The sequence below is a fragment of the Pygocentrus nattereri genome, chromosome 28 (assembly GCF_015220715.1).
Source record: "Pygocentrus nattereri isolate fPygNat1 chromosome 28, fPygNat1.pri, whole genome shotgun sequence".
In the NCBI taxonomy this organism is placed as follows: domain Eukaryota; kingdom Metazoa; phylum Chordata; class Actinopteri; order Characiformes; family Serrasalmidae; genus Pygocentrus; species Pygocentrus nattereri.
The window spans coordinates 26,470,991-26,498,890 of NC_051238.1; the positions used below are offsets into that span (position 1 = coordinate 26,470,991).

General features: G+C 43.3%; 2 protein-coding genes across 2 annotated transcripts; one reads left to right on the top strand and one right to left on the bottom strand.

Annotated features, from left to right (window-relative positions):
• The first annotated feature begins 751 nt into the window (after window positions 1–751).
• Window positions 752–21,150, top strand: srpk1a (SRSF protein kinase 1a). The gene is made up of 16 exons (XM_017722392.2): window positions 752–896; window positions 1,791–1,845; window positions 4,544–4,674; window positions 5,923–6,031; window positions 6,219–6,306; window positions 10,519–10,606; window positions 11,000–11,106; window positions 11,354–11,519; window positions 12,091–12,116; window positions 12,365–12,581; window positions 12,818–13,147; window positions 13,319–13,419; window positions 14,946–15,053; window positions 15,655–15,724; window positions 18,307–18,399; window positions 20,049–21,150. The coding sequence occupies exons 1-16, from the start codon at window positions 845–847 to the stop codon at window positions 20,231–20,233; spliced, it is 1,926 nt and encodes a 641-aa protein (XP_017577881.1). The 5' UTR covers window positions 752–844; the 3' UTR covers window positions 20,234–21,150.
• Window positions 21,151–21,382: 232 nt separating this feature from the next.
• Window positions 21,383–24,064, bottom strand: lhfpl5b (LHFPL tetraspan subfamily member 5b). Its single transcript, XM_017722396.2, has 3 exons — window positions 23,544–24,064; window positions 21,914–22,150; window positions 21,383–21,514 (listed from the first exon to the last, which is right to left on the bottom strand). Exons 1-3 carry the CDS (start codon window positions 23,953–23,955, stop codon window positions 21,504–21,506), a joined length of 660 nt encoding a protein of 219 aa, XP_017577885.1. The 5' UTR covers window positions 23,956–24,064; the 3' UTR covers window positions 21,383–21,503.
• Between the last annotated feature and the right edge of the window lie 3,836 nt (window positions 24,065–27,900).

Consider the following 27,900-nt stretch of genomic DNA (forward strand, 5'->3'; position numbering starts at 1 on the left):
AATTAGTGACGCTGACGTCTATTAAAATGATCAGAAGCACAAAACACTGAAGGTAAACAGTTTCCATCAGGGAGAACCGAGTGGCTCTGAAATCACTTTTTACACACAAGCAAAGTTTCAGTTTCAGATTTATTTACAACTTAGTTCCAAGTTTAAGTTGAATAAAAACTGGCTTTAAACTCAGGATCACAGATGAGCTCCTTTACTATGTTGATCTGTAGGCGTCTGTTCATAAACATAAACCAGCCCAAACTCATTTACTATAAAATGAAATGGTGTTTGTAGAAATTCAGAAAAAAGCCGCGTCAGTCTCGACTGCATATGTGGACATATTTCTATATTGAGCTCTATTTACACAAAGTTAGGTTAGTTCATCATTTATGTTGAACAGACTCTCCCAAAGTTTTACGCTGCTGCGCTTCAGTACAGATACACCAAAAATACTAAAGTACAGAAACTAATTACATTTACTCAGTTACTCAGATACTCAGTTACTCAGATACTCAGTTACTGTCCACCGCTGCTGTTAAGTGGAGGACACGGGTCTTTCGATTGATACTCAATCACGCAGTGAAACCTTTAATAAGACTATGGATTAGAACCTCTGTGTGCTGCGTTACCCGCCCACTACAAAGGCTGGTGGACACGCACTGGTCAGTTATCGCCCCTGTTCAACCACTCCTTTGTTCGGTAAATGCTCTGGTCAGTTCCCGCTCGCCTTAATAACGTACAGCTTGAGCTGACTCGAGGCCCGAGCTGCCTCGGTCCGTCAGCACCGCGGGTCACAGGGAGGGTTCCTTCTTCACTGAAGGGGCGTGGAGGAAAAGCAGCCCCAGAGCCGCGCATGCGCGTGGGCGCTCCAGCCACCGACTACCGGGCCAACATGGAGAGAAAAGGTAATCTCTTCTAAGATTATCCTTCACCGCTACTGTCTTCTTCGGCCTTTTGGCGGCTATAGATTTAGCACATAAACGCCCCGTGATCCACCCCGAGTTGTCTGTGGTGTTATTTTGCCTCGCGTTGTCGCATTTCCATCGCGTACACCGCGACTCGCGCGACAGAGGAGCCGCCGAGCCGAGCGTCCCTCAGCGGGCAGGTTAGCTTAGCCAGCGGCTCCGCTAGCGCTTAGCTTGTCAGTATGAACCCCAGCGGGCTCGCTGTCCAGGCCCCTTTCCACAGTTGTGAAATATGTCCATACCAAGCTGGAATATATGTTGGAAACTTGGAATGAGTGTGTATACCAGCGAGCCAGACGAGCCCTGGGTCTGGCTAGAGCTAATTTACCTCAGGCTGGTCCGTTTCCCTGCATGGAAACTTGAGGAATCTCGTCGGTTAACATCCAGCCTAACGTTAGCACGTCGTTCCCCTCAGCTGGCGACAAAACGTCTACAGAATATATAATTTACGAGTAATGTCTGACCCGGCTGGGTGTTAATCTAACTGTAGTGCTTGGCGAGTGGACTGTTTCAGCTCCCCCGCCTCAGAGCTGCCTCACTACCCTGACTAGCCGCGGCAGAGCGCTCAGGACATCGTGGAACAAACGAGCTAATGTTCCCTAAACTTAAACGCGCTGTCCTGAACAGCTGTTTGGGTTTTGTAGTTTGCAGAAGTCTGTCTGAAGTTTGCGTTTCTCCTGAGTAACTGTCTTGCTGTTGTTTCCTAAAATAACGTTTCTTTTTGTGTTATTTTTAACACGTGTTTGTGTGTTGGAGCGGTTACACACGCATGCATGACATTCCCGGTCCCTGTTTAAACTCAACATTAAATACTTTTCCTCTATTCCCTAACAGTTCTCGCGCTTCAGGCGAGGAAGAAAAGGGGGAAAGCCAAGAAGTCAACCAAGAAGTGAGTTTATTTTCTCTACATTTTATCAGCCTGTAGAGAAAGAGAAAAAGGCTTGCTTGCGAAATGTAAAGGACTTTTCATAAAGACATTTCTGCAGAATTCAGTCACTGACGGGTAAACAAACTTATTGTGTGTAATTTTTTTGTTTACAGTAGGCGGGATGACTGCAACAGATCTCGCCGCTTTATTTGCTTGTAGTTACTGTACAAAATCATAGTGATACTTTTTTGATCCCACAACCGGGGAAACTCCACCTCCGCATTCAACCCATCCGTGCAGTGAAACACCACATACACACTAGTGAACACACACACTAGGGGGCAGTGAGCACACTTGCCCGGAGCGGTGGGCAGCCCTATCCACAGCGCCCGGGGAGCAGTTGGGGGTTAGGTGTCTTGCTCAAGGACACCTCAGTCATGGACTGTCGGCACTGGGGATTGAACCGGCAACCTTCCGGTCACAGGGCCAGTTCCCTAACCTCAAGCCCACGACTGCCCCAAATTTATATGTATTATTGGTCATGATAAAGTGATAAATATGTGGTAAATATGAGGGAGTTTTTCTTTGGGTACAGTTTTGACCGTCAGTGCCCTGCATACACTTCTCAGCCATGAATGCATTAAAATAAAAAAATTAAGCCATAAACTTTATTTCTGAACTGTTGTAAAATAGTGGCACTTCCATTTCTTAGTGTGCTTTTCACAATTTGCTTTCTGTGAGGTGGCTTTAACAGGCATTTCAGTGTCTGAGTCCTATCCACACTTTTGTGGAAAATTCTGTAGATTCTTAACACTGAATGTCTTTGTTCACATGCAAGTGATTTAATATTTAGAACTGTTGAAAAATCTGTGGATTCTCTTTTGTGTTAGGAGCCTAAAATTGGATTGAGCTTTATGACCCTTACTGGGAAATGCATGCTGTGCAGCTCCTCTACAGGGCCATAAATACATATGCAAATCTATTGATAATTGCTTATATTACGCTGATGTTTCATACTTTGTTTGCAGTATACATTCTACCCAGGGACAAATACAGCTTGACTTGCCTTGACATGGAGCTGTATTAAACACTTTGGCTAAGAAGTTGGTGCATTCCTTATATAGTTTGCTGTCAGAGAGCATTTGATAAAGGTCAGCTACTGCTGTAGGTTGGCCCTCCATGCACTTGTTCAGGTGTCATACCTGGATTGTTTTGGTTTTGATGAATCTGTCAGCATGTGGGTTCTGTGACGTTTCGTGGCCTGTACAGGTGATTTTATTCCACCCTGTTTCAATACTACACAGCCTTCATGATATAGGGCAGGTGTCTTCTTGTTTGACTAGCTCATTTGTTTTAAAATATGTCTATATAAAAATATAAAAATAAAACTGAAAGTGCCCCAGTATTGGCAAATTCCTGTTTCAACCTGCTGTTACCAATTCGCAGTTACCTGTCCAGAATTCGACATGAAACTTGTTGAAAAAGGTTGTTATGTACTATATTTCATTATTATGGATTTCGTGGCAGATTGGCTGAACTGGCTCAGCTTTCAGCCACCAGGCCTGTCAGTTATTACATAACGGCCTTATCACAGTTATTTAAACTGATTGTGATTATTTTCCACAATCATATATTATTACTGTACACAACATGAAATGGATACATTTTCAATCAGTTTCTATTGAGACGATTAAATTTAAATGAAAGTAAGCATGAAACACATTAACGGAGATGAATTATGGGTCTTATAGAAACAACCATTAACTTTTAATTGGGTGCCATAAGTTTTTTAGGGGGAGGTTTGTTTATTTAATGGGAGGACGGCTAAAGCTGACTTTAGCATATACGCTTGCACACCTTTTAGCAGTCTAAAAAACGTAAGATCTTCTGTAAGTATAGACAAATTGTGCACACAGTAATGCATTACATCATTTTGCGTCAGTAGAATCTGTTGTTGGCTTAAAGCAAGATAGCTAAACAGCCTTTGTAGCTGCTTTAGGCATAAAACAGATGCTTTAACAGATGCATACAATAAACAAAACACACTTTCATTGTTGATGTTTATTTTTTCACAGTTAATCGGCAGCTAATTTTTTTTATGATTGCCACAGACTTAGTTGTCATCTTTGTTGCTTAAAAGTAACTGGTATTGTTAACCGGAGAGAGAAAATTGCCCCCCCCCGTTTGTAGTTTACCGTTTTATTATTAATGCACGTATCTTTGGAAACACTGATTATTGAATGTGTCCTCTGTTTTGAATTTTTTGTTATTTTGCTGTTTGTATAACCTTTTTTTTATAAAGTGTGATATGACATGATTAGATGAAGCTCTGCTATGTCAGGAATGTAATTCCTATGAAAATAAGGAAAATCCATAGAATGTTATGAAACACACTTTCCAGTGTTCATGAGTACTTTCAGTGTTGGACTCTGTAGTAGGATGTTAGACTCCATCCGGTCAGTAACCTGTGCAAAGGAAGTTTATTTTTCCGGAAGTGAGGAAAGGTTTTTCTCCTTTTAATAACGATTACGCTGACTGCTCAGTTTATTCATGCTGTTCTCTCAGGACAGAGAGGAAGGAAATCAGGAGGAAATCGGTGAAGTTACCCAATTTCTAGCCTATGAAAAGATGGATGTGTTCCCAGAATCTGACCTGCACAACATGAGTGATGACTGTCGAGCTGCTGTGCTATGAGCCTAAAATCCTCTTTCCTCTTTAGGCCAACTCCTCACCCGAGAGGAGCGCCTCCGCAACCACCACCTGCAGAGCCTCAGCAGCAGGAGGAGCCTGATGAAGAAATCCTGGGCTCGGATGATGAGGAACAGGAAGATCCCAACGATTACTGCAAAGGTGTGCTGCAGTGTTGTTTTAGCAGTGATGCTGCGTCCGAACCTGCATCATATGTTCTTAAATACAGTGTCTTCTCCTGTCTGTGCCGGTCTGCCCGGTGTATCTGTCTGATGTTGTTGTGTTGTTGCTTCCCAACTTTGATTTTGGGTCCTGTCACACATTTAACTAAACACGGCTTCTGAATAAGTTTAGCTTCACAAAACCTGGCGACTGCAGCCGGGGCTAAAACGTTTCACGAGGGTGAACAATTTAATGATTCAATTTTGATCACTAGCGAAGGTGAACAGTAACTGGAATATGAGGAGTCAAGTGGATTATTTTTAAAAGATATAAAAGAAGGAAGAAAAAAAACTTGTAAAAAGTAAAGCATGTATAATGCTAAAAAATAGGCAATGCTGTCGCCATTGCAGTTAAGTTATACTTTTTTAATCCCACAAACGGGGAAATTCCACCTCCGCATTTAACTCATCCGTGAAGTGAAACACCACATACACAATAGTGAATATACACACACTAGGGGGCAGTGAGCACACCTGCCCGGAGCGGTGGGCAGCCCTATCCACGGCGCCCGGGGAGCAGTTAGGGGTTAGGTGTCTTGCTCAAGGACACCTCAGTCATGGACTGTCGGCCCTGGGGATCGAACCGGCCAGTTCCCTAACCTCCAGCCCACGACTGCCCCCAAATTGTATTGTATTTAGTGCTTATTGGAGTAACTGCATTGCCGTCTTGATATCCATGTAGTATGATTTTGTTTCCTCTGTTGAAAGACGACGTTTCTAATGTGATTCATGGCACAAACACTAATAAGGTCACCTCCCTCAGCAGGTTGCCCTTATTGGTCCAGCCGCTATGATCCATTATCCCAAACTTAACCTGTTCTGTAGCAGGTTAGGCGTGCAGTATAGGTTTTTATGGTGAAGCTCAGTAGAAAGTGAAACGCTGTCATGGGCTAGATCACTAAAAGATTCTCGAGACGGATCACTGAAGAGTTTGCTCTGATGAAATCATGAAACATTCAGTCTAGCTGGTTAGTTAGACTGAAAAAACAGTAGCATATGCTAAGCAGCATTACTTCAGGAGGACTATGGTTGTAGGACTGATAAATCTTTGAGGCATGTGGCGGGAAATTATAAGGAATTGGAAAATTAGATAATCACCTCTGGCGCATGACGACTAGTGTAATTTAGATACTTTGGACAATCGGTGCTCTTTCATGTTGTTACAAATCTTGTTTTCCTGGCTGTCTAGGTGGCTACCACCACGTGAAGATAGGGGACCTGTATAATGGGAAGTACCACGTAATCCGTAAGCTGGGCTGGGGCCATTTTTCAACCGTGTGGCTTGCATGGGACATCCAGTGAGTTAAATCGTCAATGTACAGAGGAAGTAAAGAAATCAGATTTTAGAATCTTAAAAGCGCATTAATTGTTTTGTTCATCTGTTTGTGTCCTATCTTGTATATTTTCTCGAACCTTAATCATTCTTTCCTCCGCTTTTCTCTTCTTCTTTACAAACGTCTCACCCTGTTTCCTCTCTCTGTCCAGAGGGAAACGGTTTGTAGCAATGAAAGTGGTAAAGAGTGCAGAGCACTACACAGAGACAGCCCTGGATGAGATAAAGCTGCTGAGATCTGTGAGTCCTGTCTGATTTACTCTCATGCACAACACTAGATCCACTGTTCAATGCCATTGAGACTTGCATGCTCTTACTCAGAAGGATGCAGTACATGTATTTGCTGGTTTCTCTTTTAATTGATATTCTAGTTTGGTTAATCAAACCATATTTATGTGCATTTCCTGTGCATTTATGAAGACTTTAATGTATTAAGCCTATACGATTAAATCCAGTCTGTCACTTTGCATTTTCATGCTTGTGTGCACAAAGGTACAGTTCATTTGTTTAATTTCCAGTGAACAGCCATTAAGTACAGGTAAGAGGAAAGTCAAAGGGGAATGAAGGAAAGAAAAACTGAGAACTGAATTTCAAAATATAATTAGAAGATATAGAGAAAATGGGACTCCCATCGACCATGTATCTTATAGAGCACCCCAGCTGTCACCAGCAGATACACAATACACTTTTGTCTTGGTAAATTGGGGGGGGGGGGGGGGGGGGGGGGGTCTCTGTCCATCCTTTCACTGTGAGAAGACGACTCAATGCTGTGGGGCTGAAAGGATGTGTAGCTGTCAAGAAGCCATTACTGAGAAAAGTGAGTAGACAGAAAAAATTGCCAATCAAAGAAGCTGATGGTGTTCTCATAACAATGGACTGACCAGCTGAAGGTTCAGACCTCAGCACCACTGAATGTGTTAGGGATGACTTGGTTGTTGGAAGCAGAAAATGCAACCACCTTTAAAGACTGAACCTTTGGTGATGTGGAAAAACATCCCAGCAGATTTCTGTGAAAAACTGAAAGCAAGTCTCCTGAATGGAAACTATAAAAAAAGTAACATAGATGAGCTGAACGCTTCAAAATGTGTATTATATTTCATAGAAGGTGGCACATAAGCCTCAACAACTAAATATACTTTTATATAAATATATTTCTCCTGGGGGAGGGGCTCGCCAGCGAGCGTCTGGTGGCCGGGCATTTACTCATGGTGCCCGGCCGGGCCCAGCCCGAAGGAGTTACATGAGTCCCCCCTCCCATCGACCCACCACCAATGGGAGGGGCAGTAGTAGGGGTTCGGTGCGTTGTGGATCGGGCAGTGTCCAAAGGCGTGGGCCTTGGCGTTCTGATCCTCGGTTGCTGAAATTGGCTTTTGGAACTTGGAACGTTACCTCACTGGCGGGGAAGGAGCCTGAGTTGGTGCGCGAGGTTGAGAGATACCGGCTAGATATAGTCGGGCTCACCTCAACACACAGCTTGGGATCTGGGTCCAATCTCCTTGAGAGGGGCTGGACTTTATTCTTTTCTGGAGTTGCCCATGGTGAGAGGCGGCGGGCAGGTGTGGGCTTTCTCATAGCCCCTCGACTCGGTGCCTGTATGTTGGGGTTTTCTCCGGTGGACGAGAGGGTAGCTTCCCTACGCCTTCGGGTTGGGGAACGGGTCCTGACTGTTGTCTGTGCTTATGCACCGAACAGCAGTTCAGAGTACCCAGCCTTCTTAGAGTCCTTGGGAAGGGTGCTTGAAGGTGCTCCTCCTGGAGACTCTATTGTCCTACTGGGGGACTTCAATGCTCACGTGGGCAATGACAGTGAGACCTGGAGGGGTGTGATTGGGAGGAATGGCCTCTCTGATCTGAACCCGAGTGGTGTTCAGTTTTTGGACTTCTGCGCAAACCACAGTTTGTCCATCACGAACACCATGTTTGAACACAAGGATGTCCATAAGTGCACATGGCACCAGGACACCCTAGGCCGCAGTTCAATGATTGACTTTGTAGTCGTGTCATCGGACTTGCGGCCATGTGTTTTGGACACTCGGGTAAAGAGAGGAGCTGAGCTGTCAACTGATCACCACCTGGTGGTGAGTTGGATCAGGTGGTGGGGGAAGATGCCGGTCAGACCAGGCAAGCCCAAACGTATAGTGAGGGTTTGCTGGGAACGTCTAGCAGAAGAACCTGTCAGATTGATCTTCAACTCACACCTCCGTCAGAACTTTGACCAGATATCGGGGGAGGTGGGGGACATTGACTCAGAATGGGCCATGTTCCGTTCCTCCATTGCTGAAGCGGCTGACTGTAGCTGTGGCCGTAAGGTAGTTGGTGCCTGTCGGGGCGGTAATCCTCGAACCCGGTGGTGGACACCCCAGGTGAGAGATGCCATCAAGCTGAAGAAGGAGTCCTACCGGGCATGGTTGGCCTGTGGGACACCAGAGGCAGCTGGCAGGTATCGACAGGCCAAGCGATCTGCGGCTTCAGTTGTCGCCAAGGCAAAAACCCGTGTATGGGAGGAGTTTGGTGAGGCCTTGGAAAGTGACTTTAAGTCGGCTCCGAAAAGATTCTGGCAAACCGTCAGGCGACTCAGAAGGGGAAAGCAGTGTGCCACTAGCACTGTATATAGTGGAGATGGTGTGCTGCTGACTTCGACTGAAGACGTCATTGGGCGGTGGAAGGAGTACTTTGAGGACCTTCTCAATCCCACCGACACGTTCTCCAGTGAGGAGGCTGAGTCTGGGGACATGGGAATAGGCTTGTCCATTACTGAGGCCGAAGTCGCTAAGGTAGTTAAGAAGCTCCTTGGTGGCAAGGCTCCAGGGGTGGATGAGATCCGCCCTGAGTTCCTCAAGGCTCTGGATGTTGTGGGGCTGTCTTGGCTGACACGCCTTTTCAACATTGCGTGGACATCGGGGGCGGTGCCACTGGATTGGCAGACTGGGGTGGTGGTGCCTCTTTTTAAAAAAGGGGACCGGAGGGTGTGTTCCAACTACAGGGGAATCACACTCCTCAGCCTCCCTGGCAAGGTCTATGCAGGGGTACTGGAGAAGAGAGTCCGGCTTATAGTCGAACCTCGGATCCAGGAGGAACAGTGCGGGTTCCGCCCTGGTCGTGGAACACTGGACCAACTCTTCACCCTCTCCAGGATTCTGGAGGGTTCATGGGAGTTTGCCCAACCAGTCCACATGTGCTTTGTGGATCTGGAGAAGGCATTCGACTGTGTTCCCCGGGGTATTCTGTGGGAGGTGCTTCGGGAGTACGGGGTACATGGCTCTTTGCTACGAGCCATTCAGGCCCTGTACAAACAAAGCAGGAGTTTGGTTCGCATGGCCGGCAGTAAGTCAGACTCGTTCCCAGTGAGAGTTGGACTCCGTCAGGGCTGCCCTTTGTCACCGATTCTATTCATAATTTTTATGGATAGAATTTCTAGGCGCAGTCAAGGGATGGAGGGTGTCCGGTTTGGTGACCTCAGGGTCACATCGCTGCTGTTTGCAGATGATGTGGTCCTATTGGGGACATCAGGCCGCGAACTTCAGCTTTCGCTGGATCGGTTTGCAGCCGAGTGTGAAGCGGCTGGGATGAGAATCAGTACCTCTAAATCCGAGACCATGGTTCTCAGGCGGAAAAGGGTGGAGAGCCCTCTCTGGGTCGGGGATAGGCTCTTGCCTCAAGTGGAGGAGTTCGAGTATCTCGGGGTCTTGTTCACGAGTGATGGTACAAGGGAGCGGGAGATTGACAGGCGGATCAGTGCTGGGTCAGCAGTGATGCGGGCTCTTTACCGGTCTGTTGTGGTAAAGAAAGAGCTGAGCCATAAGGCAAGGCTCTCGATTTACCGATCGATCTACGTTCCCACCCTCACCTATGGTCATGAGCTTTGGGTAATGACCGAAAGAATAAGATCGCGAATACAAGCGGCCGAAATGAGTTTCCTCCGCAGGGTGTCTGGACTCTCCCTGAGAGATAGGGTGAGAAGTTCAGTCATCCGGGAGGGACTCGGAGTAGAGCCGCTGCTTCTTCACGTCGAGAGGAGCCAGCTGAGGTGGTTCGGGCATCTGGTTAGGATGCCTCCTGGACGCCTCCCTCGGGAGGTGTCACAGGCGAGTCCACCCGGGAGGAGACCCCGGGGAAGACCCAGGACACGCTGGCGCGACTATATCGCCCAGCTGGCCTGGGAGCGCCTCGGAATCCCCCTTGGAGAGCTTGTGGAAGTGGCTGGGGAAAGGGAGGTCTGGGCTTCATTGCTTAGGATGCTGCCCCCGCGACCCGAACCCCGGAGAAGCGGAAGATGATGGATGGATGGATGGATGGATAAATATATTTCTGATGCTAAAATGTACTTAATGGCCATTTTTGACAGGAAACTGGATAAATGAATCACGGTTTTGAGTTTTGTGCAATTGGCTGTATTTTCTGTATAAATAACATAAACATAGTTTGCCTTGTGCTGTTTTTCATGTGTGTTCAGGTTAGAAACACAGACCCTAATGATCCAAATAGAGAGATGGTGGTTCAGTTGTTGGATGACTTCAAAATCTCAGGAGTCAACGGAACTCGTATCCTCTACCGTAAAGCATGCATGTGTTTGTGTGCGTACGTATTTATTATTGTTTTTAAGTGTTTAAGAATGCTGACGCCTCCTGGAGGCCAGGCTGAGTTCTCAAGGTGTTTTCACATTCCTTGCTCTCATTACCTACAGCACCCACACAACCGAGCAGAGCAGTGTTTTCTCTCGGGTAATTTGTGTTGTCATTATGTGAAGTGTAATCACTTGTGTATAAGCATCATAGTGTGTGTGTGTGTGTGTGTGTGTGTGTGTGTGTGTAACATTATGTTGTCAGGTGAATGCACTTATTGGAGCAAATGATCTTAACCTGTAGTGATGTGTTTGTGGTTCTCTGTATTGGTTGCAAATATTTGAAAGGTTTGTTCTTAACTTGACCTCTCAGATGTGTGCATGGTGTTTGAAGTGCTTGGACACCATTTACTTAAGTGGATTATCAAGTCCAACTATCAAGGCTTACCCTTGCCTTGTGTGAAGAGCATCATTCGACAGGTAACGCCACCCATTCTTGCATAAATTCCCGCTGAGCAAGGGTAACGATGGTCAGTTATTGGTAATTGCTTGTAATGTACAAACACCGTTTTACTTACGTTTATTGATGTCAATACTGTAATAATAAGGATTCTGTGGAGTTTCACAAACCAAAGGCTATTAATGTATTTGTTCGGTTAGTCTACGTTTCATGTTTTGTTTAATTACCTAATTGCCAGATTGATGCTAAATTTGTTTACTGTTGCAGGTTCTGCAGGGACTTGATTACTTGCACACAAAGTGTAAGATCATCCACACTGACATAAAGCCAGAGAATATACTAATGAGTGTAGATGAGTCGTATGTGAGGAGACTGGCAGCCGAAGCTACAGAATGGCAGAAAGCAGGAGCCCCCCCTCCATCTGGATCAGCAGGTCTCTCTCTCTCTATCTCTCTCTCTCTGTCTATCTCTCTCTCTCTGTCTATCTCTCTCTCTCTGTCTATCTCTCTGTCTATCTCTCTGTCTATCTCTCTGTCTATCTCTCTGTCTATCTCTCTCCCTGTCTCTCTCTCCCTGTCTCTCTCTCCCTGTCTCTCTCTCTCTCTCCCTCTCTCTCTCTCTCTCTCTCTCTCTCTCTCTCTCTCTCTCTCTCTCTCTCTCTCTCTCTCTCTCTCTCTCTCTCTCTCTCTCCTTAACTCAGTCACTCACTCTTCATATGATGTGTAAATTTATTTATTTTTTTTATTCCATGAGCTTGATAACACGTTCACTTTCATAACGTATTACTGACGTGATGGAACTTGCTCATTTTCTTTTTCTGTTATCTTATTTTCACTTTGCCCTTTGATCTTGACAAACTTCGCTGCTCTCCAGTACAGCCAGTCGGATCACTTTCCTTGGCCCTAAAACATTGCTATTGAGCAACTGTGGAATTTGTGATCAGAATTTGTCGTGTAACCCTCAGTCTATTTTTGAGCTGACTTGACCCTTTTTCTCTGTTTCAGTGAGTACAGCGCCAGTACCCAAACAAGTAAGTTTGCTTGTGGTTTTAGAAGGACTTCTAAAGTGTCCAAAACAAGCCAGCAGCCCTGCAGGCAACTGGGCATGTTTTTTTTTCCTTTCTTAATTATGGTCTCAGCAAAAAGTGTTCTAAAGATAACATGCTGCATTTCTTCCACCATACAGTTGTAGAGCTCGACTTAAGTCCCAACTCTTTTACTGCCTTCTTGTACAAAATTTGCATTAGTACAACTAGTCTGCGTCATCCTTTTCCCCCAGGCGCCCAAAATGTCAAAGAACAAAAAGAAGAAGTTGAAAAAGAAGCAAAAGCGGCAGGCAGAGTTGCTAGAGAAGTGCATTTTGGACTTGGAGGAGATGGAGAAGGTGCCAGAGGGGGCAGAGGAGGAGGACGACGACCCACAATCCCCTAAATCACCTGTTTGTGCACCTCTGAGGCATGCCTCTTTTCAGGACATTGCTGAAGAGGAAGTAATAGGTTAGTTTGTGTGGGTAAAAGGGTTACGTTCTTTGTTCCAAGCGGGATTCAGCTTCTCACAGTTCATTTCCAGACTTGGCTGTAATGCTTGGATGATGTGCCTTGACATACTTCACTGAATGTTTTAACAGAGATGATATTTTCAGTTAAAATCTGCTCAGTATGAGCCAGAGTTTCATAAACCGCCATGCCAGACTCCAGAGGAGTAACTGTGTTTCTCTGCCCTCTCCGCTCAGATAATCCCAGAGAGCGGCTGGCCTCAGACGCCTCAGCAGAGCTCAACTGCAATGGTCACTTACCCAACAACCAAGGTCTACCTGAGAAAGATGGAGAAGGAGATGAACGAAAAATACAGCTGCAGCAGGAAGACCACCACAATGCCAACATGGGACCTTCAGAAGAGAACCCCTATAAGTACTGTAACGGAGCCAGCTCTCCTGAGCCAGGGCAGGAGAACCACAGCAACGGAGACGTGAGGGAGGAAGGAGAGCTGGGGCTCGAGGAGCAGGACGGGTCAATGCCTGCCAGAGACACCCGGGCCACAGTAGAGGAGAGCCTAAAGAACGGTCAGCCAGTTGCAGACTTCAGACTGCTGTTTTTATCTTAAACTTAAATGTTTTTATAAACTAGTCGACTAGGTGTTGTTTGTAAATGTGTAGAAGATCCTATCTTCTCATTTCTTTAGACTGCAGACATAGGCCTAACTTTCTGTTTGCCTCTGTTTTCACCCCCCACAGCTAAGTTGGCAGCAGCAAACCTACTGGTCAATCCCCTGGAACCGCTAAATTCAGACAAGATCAAGGTCAAGATTGCTGACTTGGGCAACGCCTGCTGGGTGGTGAGAGGCTTTACCTTTCCATTCACATGTTGTGGATCAACCACTGTTAGTGCAGTTTACTTTTAGCACATCTCCACTGGCTGGTGCATCTAAAAGCATGTTCTTGTGGCAGTGTTGTCAGAGATGCAGGTACTTTGTTGCTAAAAATGCTACGTTTCTGATTTTCTACAGTAGATTACCAAGTTTAATCGTTACTGCAATCATGTCTGACTGCACATAAAGAAACTGACTAAAAAATAAAAATACAGTGACCAGTACATGCGACCCCAAGTATACTTCAAACAAAAGACTCTTCAAAACAAAAAAGACAGGGTGGCTACAGTTTGTACACCCTGCTCTTTTACATACACTAACCAGCACATGCTCTTATACCTCTGACTGAATTTGACTGGTCCAAACATTCTTTCAGTTTCTACTTGCAGGTTTCGACATGCGTGATCACCAGTGGTTCCTTTTTTTCCATCTAGTAGAACACAGTAGAAAAGCACGAGGAAATCTTTAAAAATTTTGGGCAAAGTAATACAGTGGACATTAAAGGCCAGCTTGCAGATAATATATCAGCCTGCCATCAGATATTTGTCATTATTTAAACTGTCACATTTAATTGAATGTGTTCACATTTAGAAATAATCACTGTTTTTGTTTTTTCTTTTTTTTTCTATTTTGAGAATGTTTACTTTAATTGTGTTGTGTATGATCTGATGACGTGTCACAAACCAAATAAACCCAAAGTTGTGATTTTTTTGATAGTAGGATTTAGAGTTTTGGTTGATGTGCTGTGGCCTTAAACGTACTCATGCAGTCTTTATAATACGATATTTCTTTTACTGTGGCATCACTGCTCAGATTTCGCTAGTACTGGTGTCAACTACCAAAATTGTGATTCAGAAAGTGATTAAGACATCGCAGTACATTTACAGGAAGAGTAGGAAATATGTCTGCTATAGTTTTGTTGCATCATAAAACTTGGGGTGATGTTGAAACTTTAACTGACCAGCTGCGTGATGGGCAACGTGAGGGGAAATGGCAAAAGTCATAACGGTTTGATTAATTAATTAAATAATAAGGTTAATTTGTTAACTGGTGTCAGCCGGTGCAGAATAGATTCCTCCTTTTGAATCTTTAGTGAAAATTTCCTTGCCACTGTTATCCTTGTCTTGCTCATTAGGGCCTGAAATGCAGATTTCTCTAAAGGTGCTTTGTGACCATGTTGTAAAAAGCACCATCCAAATAAATTTGATTTGATTAATTGGTATATCGGTCTGAAAGAGCATTATAGTTTAAAGTGAAGCTGCTATGAGCCCAGTGCAGGGAGTTGAAACATAGCAGCTTTGTTACAGTGCAAACGAGCTTTAATGGCACAAATGATGTCGTATTGTCATGTTTTGTGATTGAGGACTCTGAACACGTTGGTATTATTCATGGGATTATTTATTTGCTTTCTCTGCTGCATGGTGTTGAGTACACATCTGCCATATGGTTGATCTGAACAAGGGCCCATGAATATAATCTGCTCTGTCCTGCAGCACAAACACTTCACTGAGGACATCCAGACAAGGCAGTATCGCTCCCTAGAGGTGCTGATTGGTGCAGGTTACAGCACACCAGCTGATGTGTGGAGCACAGCTTGTATGGTGAGACCAGCACTGTATATTGTGTATAATACAGTACAAACATCAATTACAGCTCTAATGTAGTTTTAACATGACAAAAGAAATATGTGCTTCATGTTTACTTTAATTGCATTATTAAGTTTTTAATGGTTATTTGCACTTGAATTTTTAATATAGTGTGTGTGTGTGTGTGTGTGTGTGTGTGTGTGTGTGTGTGTATGTGTGTGTGTGTGTATATATATATATATATATATATATATATATATATATATATATATATATATATATATATATATATATATATATATATATATATGTATGTATGTGTGTAATATATATATATATATATATATATATATATATATATATATATATATATATATATATATATATAATGTGTGTGTGTGTGTGTGTGTGTGTGTATGTGTGTGTGTGTGTGTGCACGTACCATTATCTTTGACTAAGTGTGGTGATTTACTCAGAATGCTCATTATGACCAAGTGAGAGCTTATAGGAGTGGATGAAGAGAAACTCCTACAATTTTCTATTTCCTGAGATCTCTAAATCTGTCCCTCTCTCCTACCCTCCCTTCCTCCCTGCCGCTCTTGTTCCTCCAATGCAGGCGTTTGAGCTTGCCACTGGGGATTACTTGTTCGAGCCCCACTCTGGTGAAGATTACTCCAGAGATGAAGGTAAAGTTGCTTCTTCCTTTCTCAACTCTGCCTGCTTTTCACTTCCTCTTCCAGTTGAGAAAAACGCTTTTAGCCCTGTGCTGATTCTACTTTTTTCAACCCTTCATGTGCTAAAAAACAACTGAAGTCACTCTGTTTTTGGCAGTTGTCCCATGATGAACTAACTTCAGTTCTCAATTTGACTGAGGAATGAAGACTAAGAACGCTGAATATCTTGCTGCAGGCAATGCGTTAGAACAGAGTTTACTAGTGCTGTGTGCTCTCTGTGGTCCTAACCGCAAGTGCAGAGTATTTGGCTGGTCTTGAGGTGTACTATTATAAGAAGATGAAAATGTTAGTGTCTGTATTCCTGGGTCTGTTTCCCTTCTCACAGAGCTGTTATTCTGAATGGATTTGAATGGGATTCTTCATTCTTTCATTGCTCACCTCTGTAGTTCTTTCTTTTCGCTTAATTCTCCTGTGTTTTCTCTTTTCTTGGCCTTTTGGCTGCTTCTTTTGTATTAAGAACAACTACTTATAAGAATTATATCACAGTGAGATTTTTTGATGTTATTCTCAAGTTTAACGTGTGTGTGTGTGTGTGTGTGTGTGTGTGTGTGTGTGTGTGTGTGTGTGTGTGTGTGTGTACATCAAATCTCACTCTTGGGACTACCACTAGGAAGCAAGTAGGAATGTTTGCAGCAGTGGTCATATTTTTCATTTCATGGCTGGAGTGTCCCTTTAACCATCTGCTTTTAATATGCTCTACATTTCTGTGTTACTGCTACATCATCACAATCATTTCATGTTTTTACTGTTAGAAATCAACCACAAAAAAATCCTTTCCATCTCTTATTACTCACCAGCACTTGACAAGGTTGGTCTTGCAGTGCAGGGAGCTGGTGTTCAGTGAGCTCACAAGTTTATAGGATGTTATCGTTACTTTGTTTGCTCTTCAGTAATTTTACCACAATGACCACTTAAATTAATCTGGAGTGGTGGAAGCCAAAATGAGTGGTTAGAAACCAAGTGAGTCTCTTATTGTTCATCGTGTTCTTGGTTGCGTGTAGAGAAGCCAGTAAGTCGTGCAGTTAGCGGATTAGGTTTGAATATATCCGCATGCAGTTGCCAAGTGCAATTATGCAAATGCTTTAGGAGCAAAATTTATTTGAAGCAAAAACACATTCGGCCTCATTCGCCAACGTCCTCCTAAGTTTTTCTTAAATTAGTTCTTAAGAAAGGTCCTTGAAAAAGCCTACGTCAGATTTATGACATTAACCCACAGAACTGTTCGCACTTTTGTGCTCTTGAGTGTGTAGATTCAGTTCTTATCTCAGAACCCTAATAAGAAATTGTTGGTAAATATCCGAATCTTCGTAAAAACTGGTTGAGTGAGTTTTAAGAAGAAATTTCTTCTTAAGAACAGTTAGTGAATGAGTTCTCTGCATGTGTGGTGTAACACATCTCATCTGTTCTGTACCATTTGTTTAAACTAGGACAGTGCCCTGTGTCATTCTCCCTTTCTCCATTTGGGTATTCAGTCAGTTGTAAAGCTGAATTTCTTCATGAACTTGATCTGTTCCTTACATTGCGGCAGCAGTAGATTGACATATTTAGACAATATTTTATTGTCCCTCACATTTTGGAATTTTCTATCCCTGACCTGGTGTCTTAGCCTGAATCTTTAGATCCTGAATGCGGAATTATTGACTAACTTTAACTTTGGTGTTGTGGGAAAGATCAAAGCAAATTATGGGTAATTATACTCCTAGTTAAACCCCAGCCGGTCAGAGATCTGTCAATAGATCTCCACGAAAGTGCCATAGCAGTTAGTGTGAAATGTTCTTCTATTTAGGGAGAGCAAGACGCTGGCCTGCTAATTGTTTGAGCCATCATTATCCATCTATCTAATAAACTTGAACCCTTTTTTTTTTTTTTTGGGACCATTGCATCTTATCCTGTGTCTCTCATTTTATGCATCCATCCTCTCTTTGCTTCCACTTGTCCTCCCTCTCCCATTCTGGCGTTTCCTCCAGACCACCTTGCTCTGATCATTGAGCTGTTGGGTAGAATTCCCCGTCACTATGCTCTGTGTGGGAAATTCTCACAGGAATACTTCGGCCGGACAGGTACGCGCGTCATGCTTGCAGAGCTCCACCCTGGGCCTTGAGGGGAAAGTGGAAAGAAGTCTGCAGGTTCTTCTCTTATGGACATTAATCTCCACAAGGCAAAAACATGCTTACTTTTCCATGTTAGATTCTGAAATTCCGTCCAGTGAAAACTGGAGGCTCTAATTAACTCAAGCTGCGCTCTGGTATTACAGACATTGACTTCTGCTTTAGAATTCTCTCCCTGGCCAGTTGTCAGGATGATGAGCTATTTAGAGAGAAGATGAATGGCAGCAGTCAGATTGCAGACTCCTTTCTTTGCGCTGTCAGAGTTGAGCAGACTCTTTCCTTGCATCCTCCTCCTCTCCCAGAGTGGATAAATGACTATTAACTGTGTTTGATCAATCTGTCGTTTGTTTCGTCCACCCCCTTCCTCCCTCCTCTCTTCAACCCCTTCACAACACCCCCCTTTTGTGCTGCCGTGCAAAATGGCAGACCACATTGCTTTGATCATTGAGCTGCTGGGGATGGTCCCACGCAAACTCATAATGGCGGGAAAATACTCCAAGGACTTTTTCACCAAGAAAGGTAACACTATCTTGTGAATTCCTTGTTTTTTTTTTTTTCTCATCACTTTACTGTAGGGCAGTTGTCGTAAAGCTACATGATGAGCAGTTGGATCCCATTGCTTTCAAATCCTGAAGTTTACTTTGATATCAGTGTGTAATCTTAAGAATTATTACTGCACACATTTTCTGCAGTTAAGTAAACATTTTTTTTTTTTTTTTTTGTGGAAACCTGTTCAAAGCTGTGTTTGCTGGTTATGTACTGGCTAGCATTTTTAAATGATAGTTTCATTACTGTTATGATTGATTTGTGACCAAAATGGATTGTCCAATCATTTGTTTTAATAAAATAAACCTAATTAAGTTATGGAGTCACTGCAAAAGGATCCTAGTTTAAAGTTCAGAATGTATTTTCATCTTTATTTTAAACTGGTTTGCTTGATTGATCCATGAATCTGATTCCAGTAAGCGTCATCTGCCATGCAGGCTGCTTTGATGTTAAATTGACATAACGCCTGTATCAGGTAACCGTGATTTTGCCCTCCCGCCCATTGTATGACATGGTTTAAATCTTCTAACAGTATAAAGTGAAACTCATCGTTTCCCTAAGGGCCTGTGGCCTGACCTGGTTAGCTGTGTGTCAGCATTACGTCATTGTGATGTACACTGAGCTACAAAGTCATTTCACCTTAGAAAGTGACCTGACGCAACCTAATGTTAAATATCAGCTGTCAGATGAAACCTTTGACAAATGACGCCTAATGGACTTGAAATAGTCCTACATTGACATTTATTATGTTTCATTAAGGGCTTATGTAGGAGTCATGTAGCTTTATGAACACTGCTGCACTTTAAAGGAGTAGTTTTTTTATGACCTGCTGGTAGAAAGGAAAATGAAGGATATGAAAAATGAACTAAATAATATGTGGTGGACAGTAATCAAAGGTAAGATGCGTTTTTATATAGAGCTTTGAGCCTAATAACTTTCTTTAAGAGGCATTGTGCCTTGGCAGGGGAAGTATCTGTAGTTTGCATGTATGTGTTTGTGAAAGAAAGAACAAAAGTGTTTGAAGTAGAGCTTCTCATTAACATCTGAGGACGTCCTCTTCTGCTCCTGTATGTCTTCATGTGTAAGGGCTGCATGGTTTAAAGTGGGACTTCTTACACAGCATCTTATTTCATCTCTAATCTCATAAGAACACTCAAACGCTCATAAGTATCTGCGTGCATTAATCGTGATAATGTGTCCCATGACTTCTCACAAGCTTTTATACATGTGAAATGCTTCTTTCACTATAACTGCACTCTGCCTTTGTTTTTGTTTCTATTGTATTGGTTTCTGTTTAACCATGCAGCCCTAACGCATGTGCATCTTTTACTAGGGATGCACCGATATGGGAATTGTGAGCTGACGCTGATACACAAATTCAGAAATTTAAATCCTGGATTAGCAATCTGGAGAAATCAAACATTGATTTATTATGCAGTGAAATGGGGAAAAACTAACCCAGTATCCCAATTAAACAGTCTGCTCTTCCAAAATGCATTCCTATAAGCCGTTATCTGTCAGTAAAGATACGATTCCGATGTCTTTGTGCGTCCGTCTTTACTGATTCATCTGTTTTCTACATGTATTGGTGAGTCCTGGTCGTGAACGCCTTTTCTCTACAGGTGACCTGAAGCACATCACGAAGCTGAAGCCGTGGGGTTTGCTGGAGGTGCTCTTGGACAAGTACGAGTGGTCGCGGGAAGAGGCCGAGAGCTTCACAGACTTTCTGCTTCCTATGCTGGAGCTTGTCCCAGAGAAACGAGCCACAGCTGCTGAATGCTTACGCCACCCCTGGCTCGCCCTCTAGTGGCTCATCCAAGCCACTACTTCTCCATTCTCCTTCACTTCCATGGAAAACGAGAGAGACTGCAACGTAACACTTTCCAGATTTGAGCGCATATCGGAATACTACTTGTTTGTGTACTTGTGTGTGTGGTTTTCTATATTTGTTTCACCTGCAGAGTACTTTTGTTTCCAGGTAGTGTTTTCATTAAAGTCTTGAGACTTCTTTTCGTGAGGCAGGGGTTCTTCCGCACAGTCTTGGGTTTTTTTTTTCCTCCCCTCCGTCTTGATTTGCACAACACATTGAAGTGTTTTAGGGAACATCTGTAGTATTTCTCCTGTGTTCTGAAGACCTGAGTCCTGTATATTTGCTAGACATGTGGCTGTAATTGAGCTTGGGGATAGTGTAAGGCCACACCCAGAGGAACATTTTGCCCAGTTTTTGGGACGATACACACCAGAGATAGCGAGCTGTGTAAAGGGAACTGTTAGGTTTACATTTAAACTGTAGGACTTGAGTTTAGACAGTTTGAAGCGGTTTGTAGTTTATTTCAGGAAATGCCATACCACTGTGTACTTCTGGCTTAACTCTAAATGTCAGGTTTTTCTTTTATGTGTGTTAAGCCCTTTTTGGTCAGTCATATCTCATTACACTTGTAGGAGGTTTTCTTTCTCACTGTTTTGGTCAGTAGGTTATTATGTTCAGGAAGCTTCCACACAAAGCGAGTAGCTGTTAAGTAACAAAAAAATAGTGAAAAAGAAATTCTGTGCGTGTGCGAGCATGATGTGTGTCTGTGTATATATGTGTACCAAAGAGTTTGCCTTGATCTGTATATTACAGCCATGTACAGTTTTTAAAGAAATCCTACTATTGTATCTTAGCTAAGATTATTTAGCTTGTCAGATTGTTTGTTTTAATAAAGCGTTTGGAAGATGGGTGCAGTTTTGTCTCGGTTGGTCTTCTATAAAAGTTTAACGAGACAGTTGCCTCTGCCTAGGAGCCCAACTCAGCTGAATGAGATTGCATATGAAGACTAAATATTCTGTATTCCCACATGCATTAAAATGTCTCAGATAGGGGCGGGTGGAAATGGCAAATTATCAAAAAAATAATTCTATATAATAATTCTAAAATATGTCTATTGCTGTAGATGAATTTTTACACTGTGTTTCACTGAATTAACAGCAGCTGGATTGAAGTCAGAATGTAATCCATCCATCCGTCCGTCCGTCCAGGTCACTGGTCCGTGTTCCTCGGCATACTTAATACTGTCACCTTTTTCCAAACTTTGGATTTAGGCTTTTCCTGTGGTGACAAAATTGAGTTACATTGTGAGCACCTTAAATAAAATCTGCAGAGCTTTTGAAAGGATGCTTTTTTTTCCCTTTAAAATTTTGATGCATGGCATACTATGGTGCTCAGATAAAAAATAAAAACACCGTTTTACACAAATGCACAAATTTCAGAGGCTCTGTAGACATTTGAAACCTCACACCAAATTGCTTGATTACACTTAAATGGTGTTGGCTGCAAGATTTCAATAATCATTACCAACGTTAATATATATGGTTTAACTTCTGATGGTCACTGTAGGCCATCTCTACTTTGTCGTCCAGTCTACGTCAAGCAGTGAGCTACGCTCTCTACTTTCCTCGTTCTCCTAGTTCTTGTTTTAAATACTGGAAATGCAGGTGTGAGTCTTACCTTCTCCATCCATCTGAAATTCGTCAGGTAGCAGTTTGTCCTGCCGGTTGCCAAGAGTGAAGGCGAGCAGAGACAGCATGAGTGCGTCCAGGATGCAGATGATGGCGAGGATGTAAGCCCAGCGGACAGTGCAGTTACCCAAGGTGTATTTACCGGTCCTCTCTCCGCACATTCGCTTTACCTCAGCTGAGTCCCAGCCGTCCGGGTAAATCATACAGCCCATCACCAACAGCGCAGCTGCAGCACAGAGACCACACACCCCATTAACTCACTACTGCATCACGTCCTGCTGCCTGTAGTGTCAGACTGTAAAGATAGAAAAGTATACACTACACTTCAAAGGTTTGGAATTCATATCTTGAATAAAATCAAACCAGTTCAATTGCAGAAATGTATAAAATGATTCTAATGTACTTTGTGAAACTTAACTAGTCTCAAATACTTAGACATTATGAAGAGTCATAGATGCTTCTAAAATGACTATAACATTAAGTTATAATAACTTTTTATAATAAACATCCAGAATGCCTCAATTTATGTTGCAAAAACCTGACAACATTTTTGTATATTTATCATTTAATGAATTCTTCATCACAAAATATGTAAGATATTGAATAAAACACCTTTTGGTGTCTGGATCGCTTCACTCTATGTGTTATTATTGACTCTAAATGAAAGCTTTTCAGCAGAGCGGCGTCCTGAGATCTGTCCATTACACATGTAACCAAATCCCTCCTGATAAAAACAGCTTTGTGCTGGTCTGGTTTGTTTGTTTGTTGCTATCGCAACAAAACCTCCTTTTCCAATTCCAGCTCTCTGTTTTTGCAGAATTTGAAAGCTCCATTTGCCCTTAAAGTTGTGTTAAAACTGGTGGTGATGAACAGAAATTGTCCCGAAACACTTGAAAAAATCTCTTGTTCACTGACAGGCGAATTTTGTGTCCATTATTTCCCCAAAAGATTATTTAATAAATCCATGACGTATCAAATTATTGAACAGTACGTCTTCACTGTGAAGCAATTTTAAGTGCATCTATATCATTTATTTTAGCTTCTTTTTGCCTCCAAAAGTCTAACACTGTCAGTTGATACAGCCATCCAACCGTATATGTTAAATCAGAAAAAAGGAAATTCAATTATATATTTTATTTAAGTCTAAATAAAATAGTTTGGCAAGTTCAAGGACAAAGGTTTCTACAGGTGTCTCAGTAGATGCCTGTTTAATTTGAAATTAGTCTGAAAAGGTGGCACAACCAGGAAGTCAAATGGTTCAACCAGACCAGTACGATTTTAATAAAAAGCTTTAATAAAATGAACTATATTTAAAAAAGAAAGTATGCATAGATGTAATAGGCAAATATATGGAGATATAAAATGCTCTTTAATCAAATTTTTAGAAATTGTAATTTTGGAAATCGTTAGTCATTGGCACTTATATTAACTTCAATTAAAAGGTAGGAATGTTTTTTCTTCACCTGTAAATTGACCATTTTGGAGATTTTGTTCCCAACAGTGTCAGTATGGTTTTGGTGATGACCAGCTGGTTTTTCTAGTTAGGGGCGTTTAATATGAATCTGTTCTTTGGAAGACACTTCAGCTCAGTTTGAGAAGAGAATAACGTTTCTTGTTACCTGATGCGGTTTGCATCCAGGCGCATATCTTGTAAACGCTGCCCGCGTTGCAGAAGAAGAAGAGACTGAAGCAGATTATGGTGCCCACATTAAGCAGCATAGAGGTGCCAACGAAGAACATGGCAGTCTTGAAGGCCCCTGAAGGAATTGAGTTAAAGTCCAGAACGCTCCCCTTACACACCAGCTCTGAGGTGATGGGGTTGCCGATGCAGTAGTAGAAGAGACCGAAGTATCCCGCCTGCGGGGTGTTCACGCTGTCACCAATCCAGTAGGGCTGGATGAACACCACCACGGTGATGATAGCGAAGCAAATTGAGAAAATAGCCCAGAGCACACCAATAGCTCTGGCATTTCTCACATAGTTGGTGTGGTAGATTTTAGCTGCCTCTTGGGCAGGAAGCATCTTCTCCATATTGGCAGTGAGTTAAAGCAAACCGGCAAGACGAGAAAACCCAAAAGCGTGTGGTGGTCTCTGTTCACTGCAAAAAAAGGTACATCTTACGTCCATCAGCAGCACCTGGTTATTCTGAGCTCACTGGCTATCCCCTTAAAATTTCTCTAAAAGTCCCCAGTATTATTACCCCATCCAACAGAGAGGTACTGTGAGTGAAGTCAGAGAACACCGCAGACACCTGTCCTTTGGTGTCAGAAACAATATCCCAGCCAACAAAGGTGTCAGATATAAATTATGCATGGTAACGTAATCAGAAGAATAAGGTGACGAAACAGTTTATCAGAGTAATTAGATATACACCAGGCATTGACTTCAGGTTCTGTCTAATACTTGGTGAATGTCATGGAGAAGATTCTGGCCAGAAGCCCTCGGCGTGGGGCAATAAAAGGGCATCTACTGATCAGAGATAAACAAGATATACTGGATATCTAGTTGTAAAGGTGTGCAGTTTGGCATTGAATTCGGAATGTGTTTCTGTTTTTATCTCACTGTAATACATGACTAAACCCATCACAGCCCAGGATTAACTTTAGAAGTATTCAGAATTTGGGTGCTGGGTTTCTTCCCTGGCAATGCTCTGCCAGGACTGCGTCTACAGCTGTCTTCAGTTCCTGCTGTTCTTGGGGCAGTTTTACCTTCAGTAATAGAAATTAAAGCTTGATTGGACTGAGGTCAGGTGACAGACTTGCCAATTGTAGAACATTTCGTTTCATTGCCTAAAGAAATCTTGGGTTGCTTTCACACTATGTTTCAGGCCATTGTCTGGCTGCACTGTAAAGCACTGTCCAATGAGTTTTGAAGCATTTGGCTGGATCTCATCAGATAATGTAGCCCTATACACTTTGGAATTTATCCTGCAGTCACATCATTAACAGATACAATAAATACAAGAGAATCAGATCCACTGGCACCCACACATACTCACGCCATAATACTACCTCCACCATGCTTGACAAAGGAGGTAGTGTGCTTTAGTCAGGAGCAGTTCCTTCCCTTCTCCATACACGTCTCTTCCTGTCATTCTGGTACAAGGTGAGCTTTGTCTCTTCTGTCCAATGCGCTGTGATAGATGAACTAAAATAACAATGGGCCTCATTTACCAATCATTCCTAAAAATCATGTCTTATTCTTCTTAAAAACCACCCAAAGTTTTCACAAAGATTCTGACATTTGCTCAGTTTACAAATGTAAGAAAAACGCAGGACGATATTAGCGAATGAAGCTCATCAACTTTGTTGACGTCCACATGTTTACAGACCTCACTGTATATTGTAATATAAGTCTATTGTCTCATTTGGGTCATTAGGCTCAACTCTGGTGAACAAAGAATTTCACGTTAACCACCACAATTCGAGAGTATTTATTTTCGTTTATTATTATTGCTTTAACTTCAACAGCATACCATCTTCTTCTTTCGGCTGCTCCCTTTAGGGGTCGCCACAGCGGATCATCTGCCTCCATCTTGCCCTATCCACTGCCTCCTCTACTTTCACACCAACCATCTCCATGTCCACCTTCACTCCATCCATAAACCTTCTCTGAGGTCTACCTCTTCTCCTTCTACCCGGCAGCTCCATCTCCAACATTCTTTGCCCAATATATCCACTATTCCTCCTCAACACATGTCCAAACCATCTCAACCTGGCCTCTCTGGCTTTATCTCCAAACTGCTCCACCTTCACTGTCCCTCTGATCTGCTCATTTCTAATCTTGTCCATCCTGGTCACTCCCAACGAAAATCTCAGCATCTTCATCTCCGCCACCTCCAGCTCAGCCTCCTGTCTTTTAGACAGAGCCACAGTCTTTTTTAAAAAAGCCACACATTTTTTTAAAACTACAAAAGGTTTAAAATGATAAATTTAAGTGGGAAATAATTCCTATTTTCTATTAATGTAACAAGAGGCTTTTGCCTTTATTATGGCTTCCATACATTTAAGGAGATTTGCCTGCATTCTTTCAAAGAAATATGCAGAGATAGTTTTCCACACCCCTTGGAAGTTGGTTGCATTTTCTGTAGTAGTCCCAAAGCACATTCAGTGATGTTGAGGTCAACTTTGATTGGCAGGTTTTGGCAAGTACTTTTTAGCTGATGGTGGCGTGGTGGTGCAGCAGGTAGTGCTGTCACTGCGTAGTAAGAAGAGTCTGTGTGTGTTTGTGACTTTTATTTAGTTTTTCTCTAGTTTTGAAAACTCCTGTTTCACTTATTTTCCTTTGACTTTAATGTCAGCAGATTATCTTATATCTAATGTCAATATCTCCTGAATGAATAAGTTCTGCTTAGTGACTGTTTTGACAGAAAGTTAAATCTATAATCTATAAATATCTGTTTTAAAGGTGAGATATAACTTCTACTTTGGCTCTCAACAAAGGCAGTCGCACTTTGTCCCTCTGCTCTCCCTTATCTCTCCTGCTTCGCTCTGAGTCTAGTCTACTGTCTGAGCTCTTTACTGAGAGAATCTCTCCGCGCTGTTCTTCAAACCTAAAAAATGAATTTGATCAAATGGTCTCTCACCGCAATTGACACCATCTTCTCGATGAGAAGTTCTGGTTCGGGGGAACCAGCCTGTCCTGCCGGAACGTTTGCAGCTGGCTACACGATGGACGCATGGGAGAGGTGGCGTGTCATGTGCCTGGCGGCTCTCTCCGTGGAGGATATTGAGGATGTACCTATTCGGCACCATGATCACAGGTGTTTTGCTGATTGGATTAGGCATTGCCCTGGTGTATCGTGAAATTCGCAGAATGGGGGCAGCTGTCCACGGCCCTTTGAAGCTGTCTGACATGATTGACGTGGTGGGGAGAGCTGTCAACACTCAGACTTTGACTGTAAGTCGTACCCTGGATAACATCGTGGAGAAGTTGGCGGCTTTGCAAAGGAAAATGGATCGTTGGAGTGACCATAATGGACTTGGTGAGCTACAGTAAAAAATAAGGCTACTCGTTTGAAGCCTGCTACACCTTCTTATCTGCTTTCAGCTCCCCGTATCAGCGCAGGCCTTGGCCTTGGCTGGTACATCCCATCTCCCCCAGAGGAACACTGCTGCAAGACGCTCTTCATCCTCCGCCACTTCCCTGGATTCCTGCTGACTGTTGACTCTGCCTGGGCCCGATCAAGGTTGTCTCCATGGCAATTTTCCTGTGTTATCGCCATACCACCCTGCGAACTGAGATACCTGGACTGGGATGCCAAGCAGGGCGCCTTCTTCAGGCCCTTCTCCCCCCCTCCCCTCCCTCCTACCGTCCCTCCTACCCCTCCCCCTTCCCCTTCCCAACGCCTTCGCCGCTTTTATCCCCCGGTATGGTGCCGGATTAATGGCTGCAGATCCGGATGGTCTCCTCCCTCACCCAATGTATTCCGTTTCTCTGTTCCATTATTCCCGTCTTCCTGTCCTGTCTCCCCCCTTGTTATATTGTATGTGCTCGGACGGGTTGATCGCAATTCCGCTGGTTACTCTGGTGACTATGTGACAATAAAATCTTTTCATTCAGTCATTCAGTCATTCAGTCATTTATATTTAGTATTAATAAATGACCACTGTGGCATGCGCCCGCGCCCCGGGCTCCGACTATACCGGCCACGAGAGCCGGAAGGAAGGTGGCCCAAACACCCAGAGTGACGGTGGGGGGAGGAGGACGACCACGACGGTGCCGGCAAGGAGCGAGTCCAGAGCTTCGGCACCTGGACCCGCCCCCGTTACGCAGCGAGGACGCCTCACTACATCTGCCGTTTGGCCCAGGCGGCCGAGCTGCCAGGTGGAGGCGGTAACGAGGAGGCGGAGCTCCTTTAAAAAGAGCTGAAAGGGAGCAGAGAGAGAGAGAGAGAGGGAGAGAGAGACAGAGAGAGAGAGAGATAGAGAGAGAGAGAGTGAGAGAGAGAGAGAGAGAGAGAGAGAGAGAGAGAGA

Coding starts and splice junctions, on each gene's coding strand:
- srpk1a (XM_017722392.2), top strand. CDS start 845: ATGCGCGTGGGCGCTCCAGCCACCGACTACCGGGCCAACATGGAGAGA. Junction 1,846..4,543: donor GCCAAGAAGTCAACCAAGAA/GTGAGTTTATTT, acceptor TTTCCTCTTTAG/GCCAACTCCTCACCCGAGAG. Junction 6,307..10,518: donor AGATAAAGCTGCTGAGATCT/GTGAGTCCTGTC, acceptor ATGTGTGTTCAG/GTTAGAAACACAGACCCTAA.
- lhfpl5b (XM_017722396.2), bottom strand. CDS start 23,955: ATGGAGAAGATGCTTCCTGCCCAAGAGGCAGCTAAAATCTACCACACC. Junction 22,151..23,543: donor CTGGATGCAAACCGCATCAG/GTAACAAGAAAC, acceptor TCTGTGCTGCAG/CTGCGCTGTTGGTGATGGGC.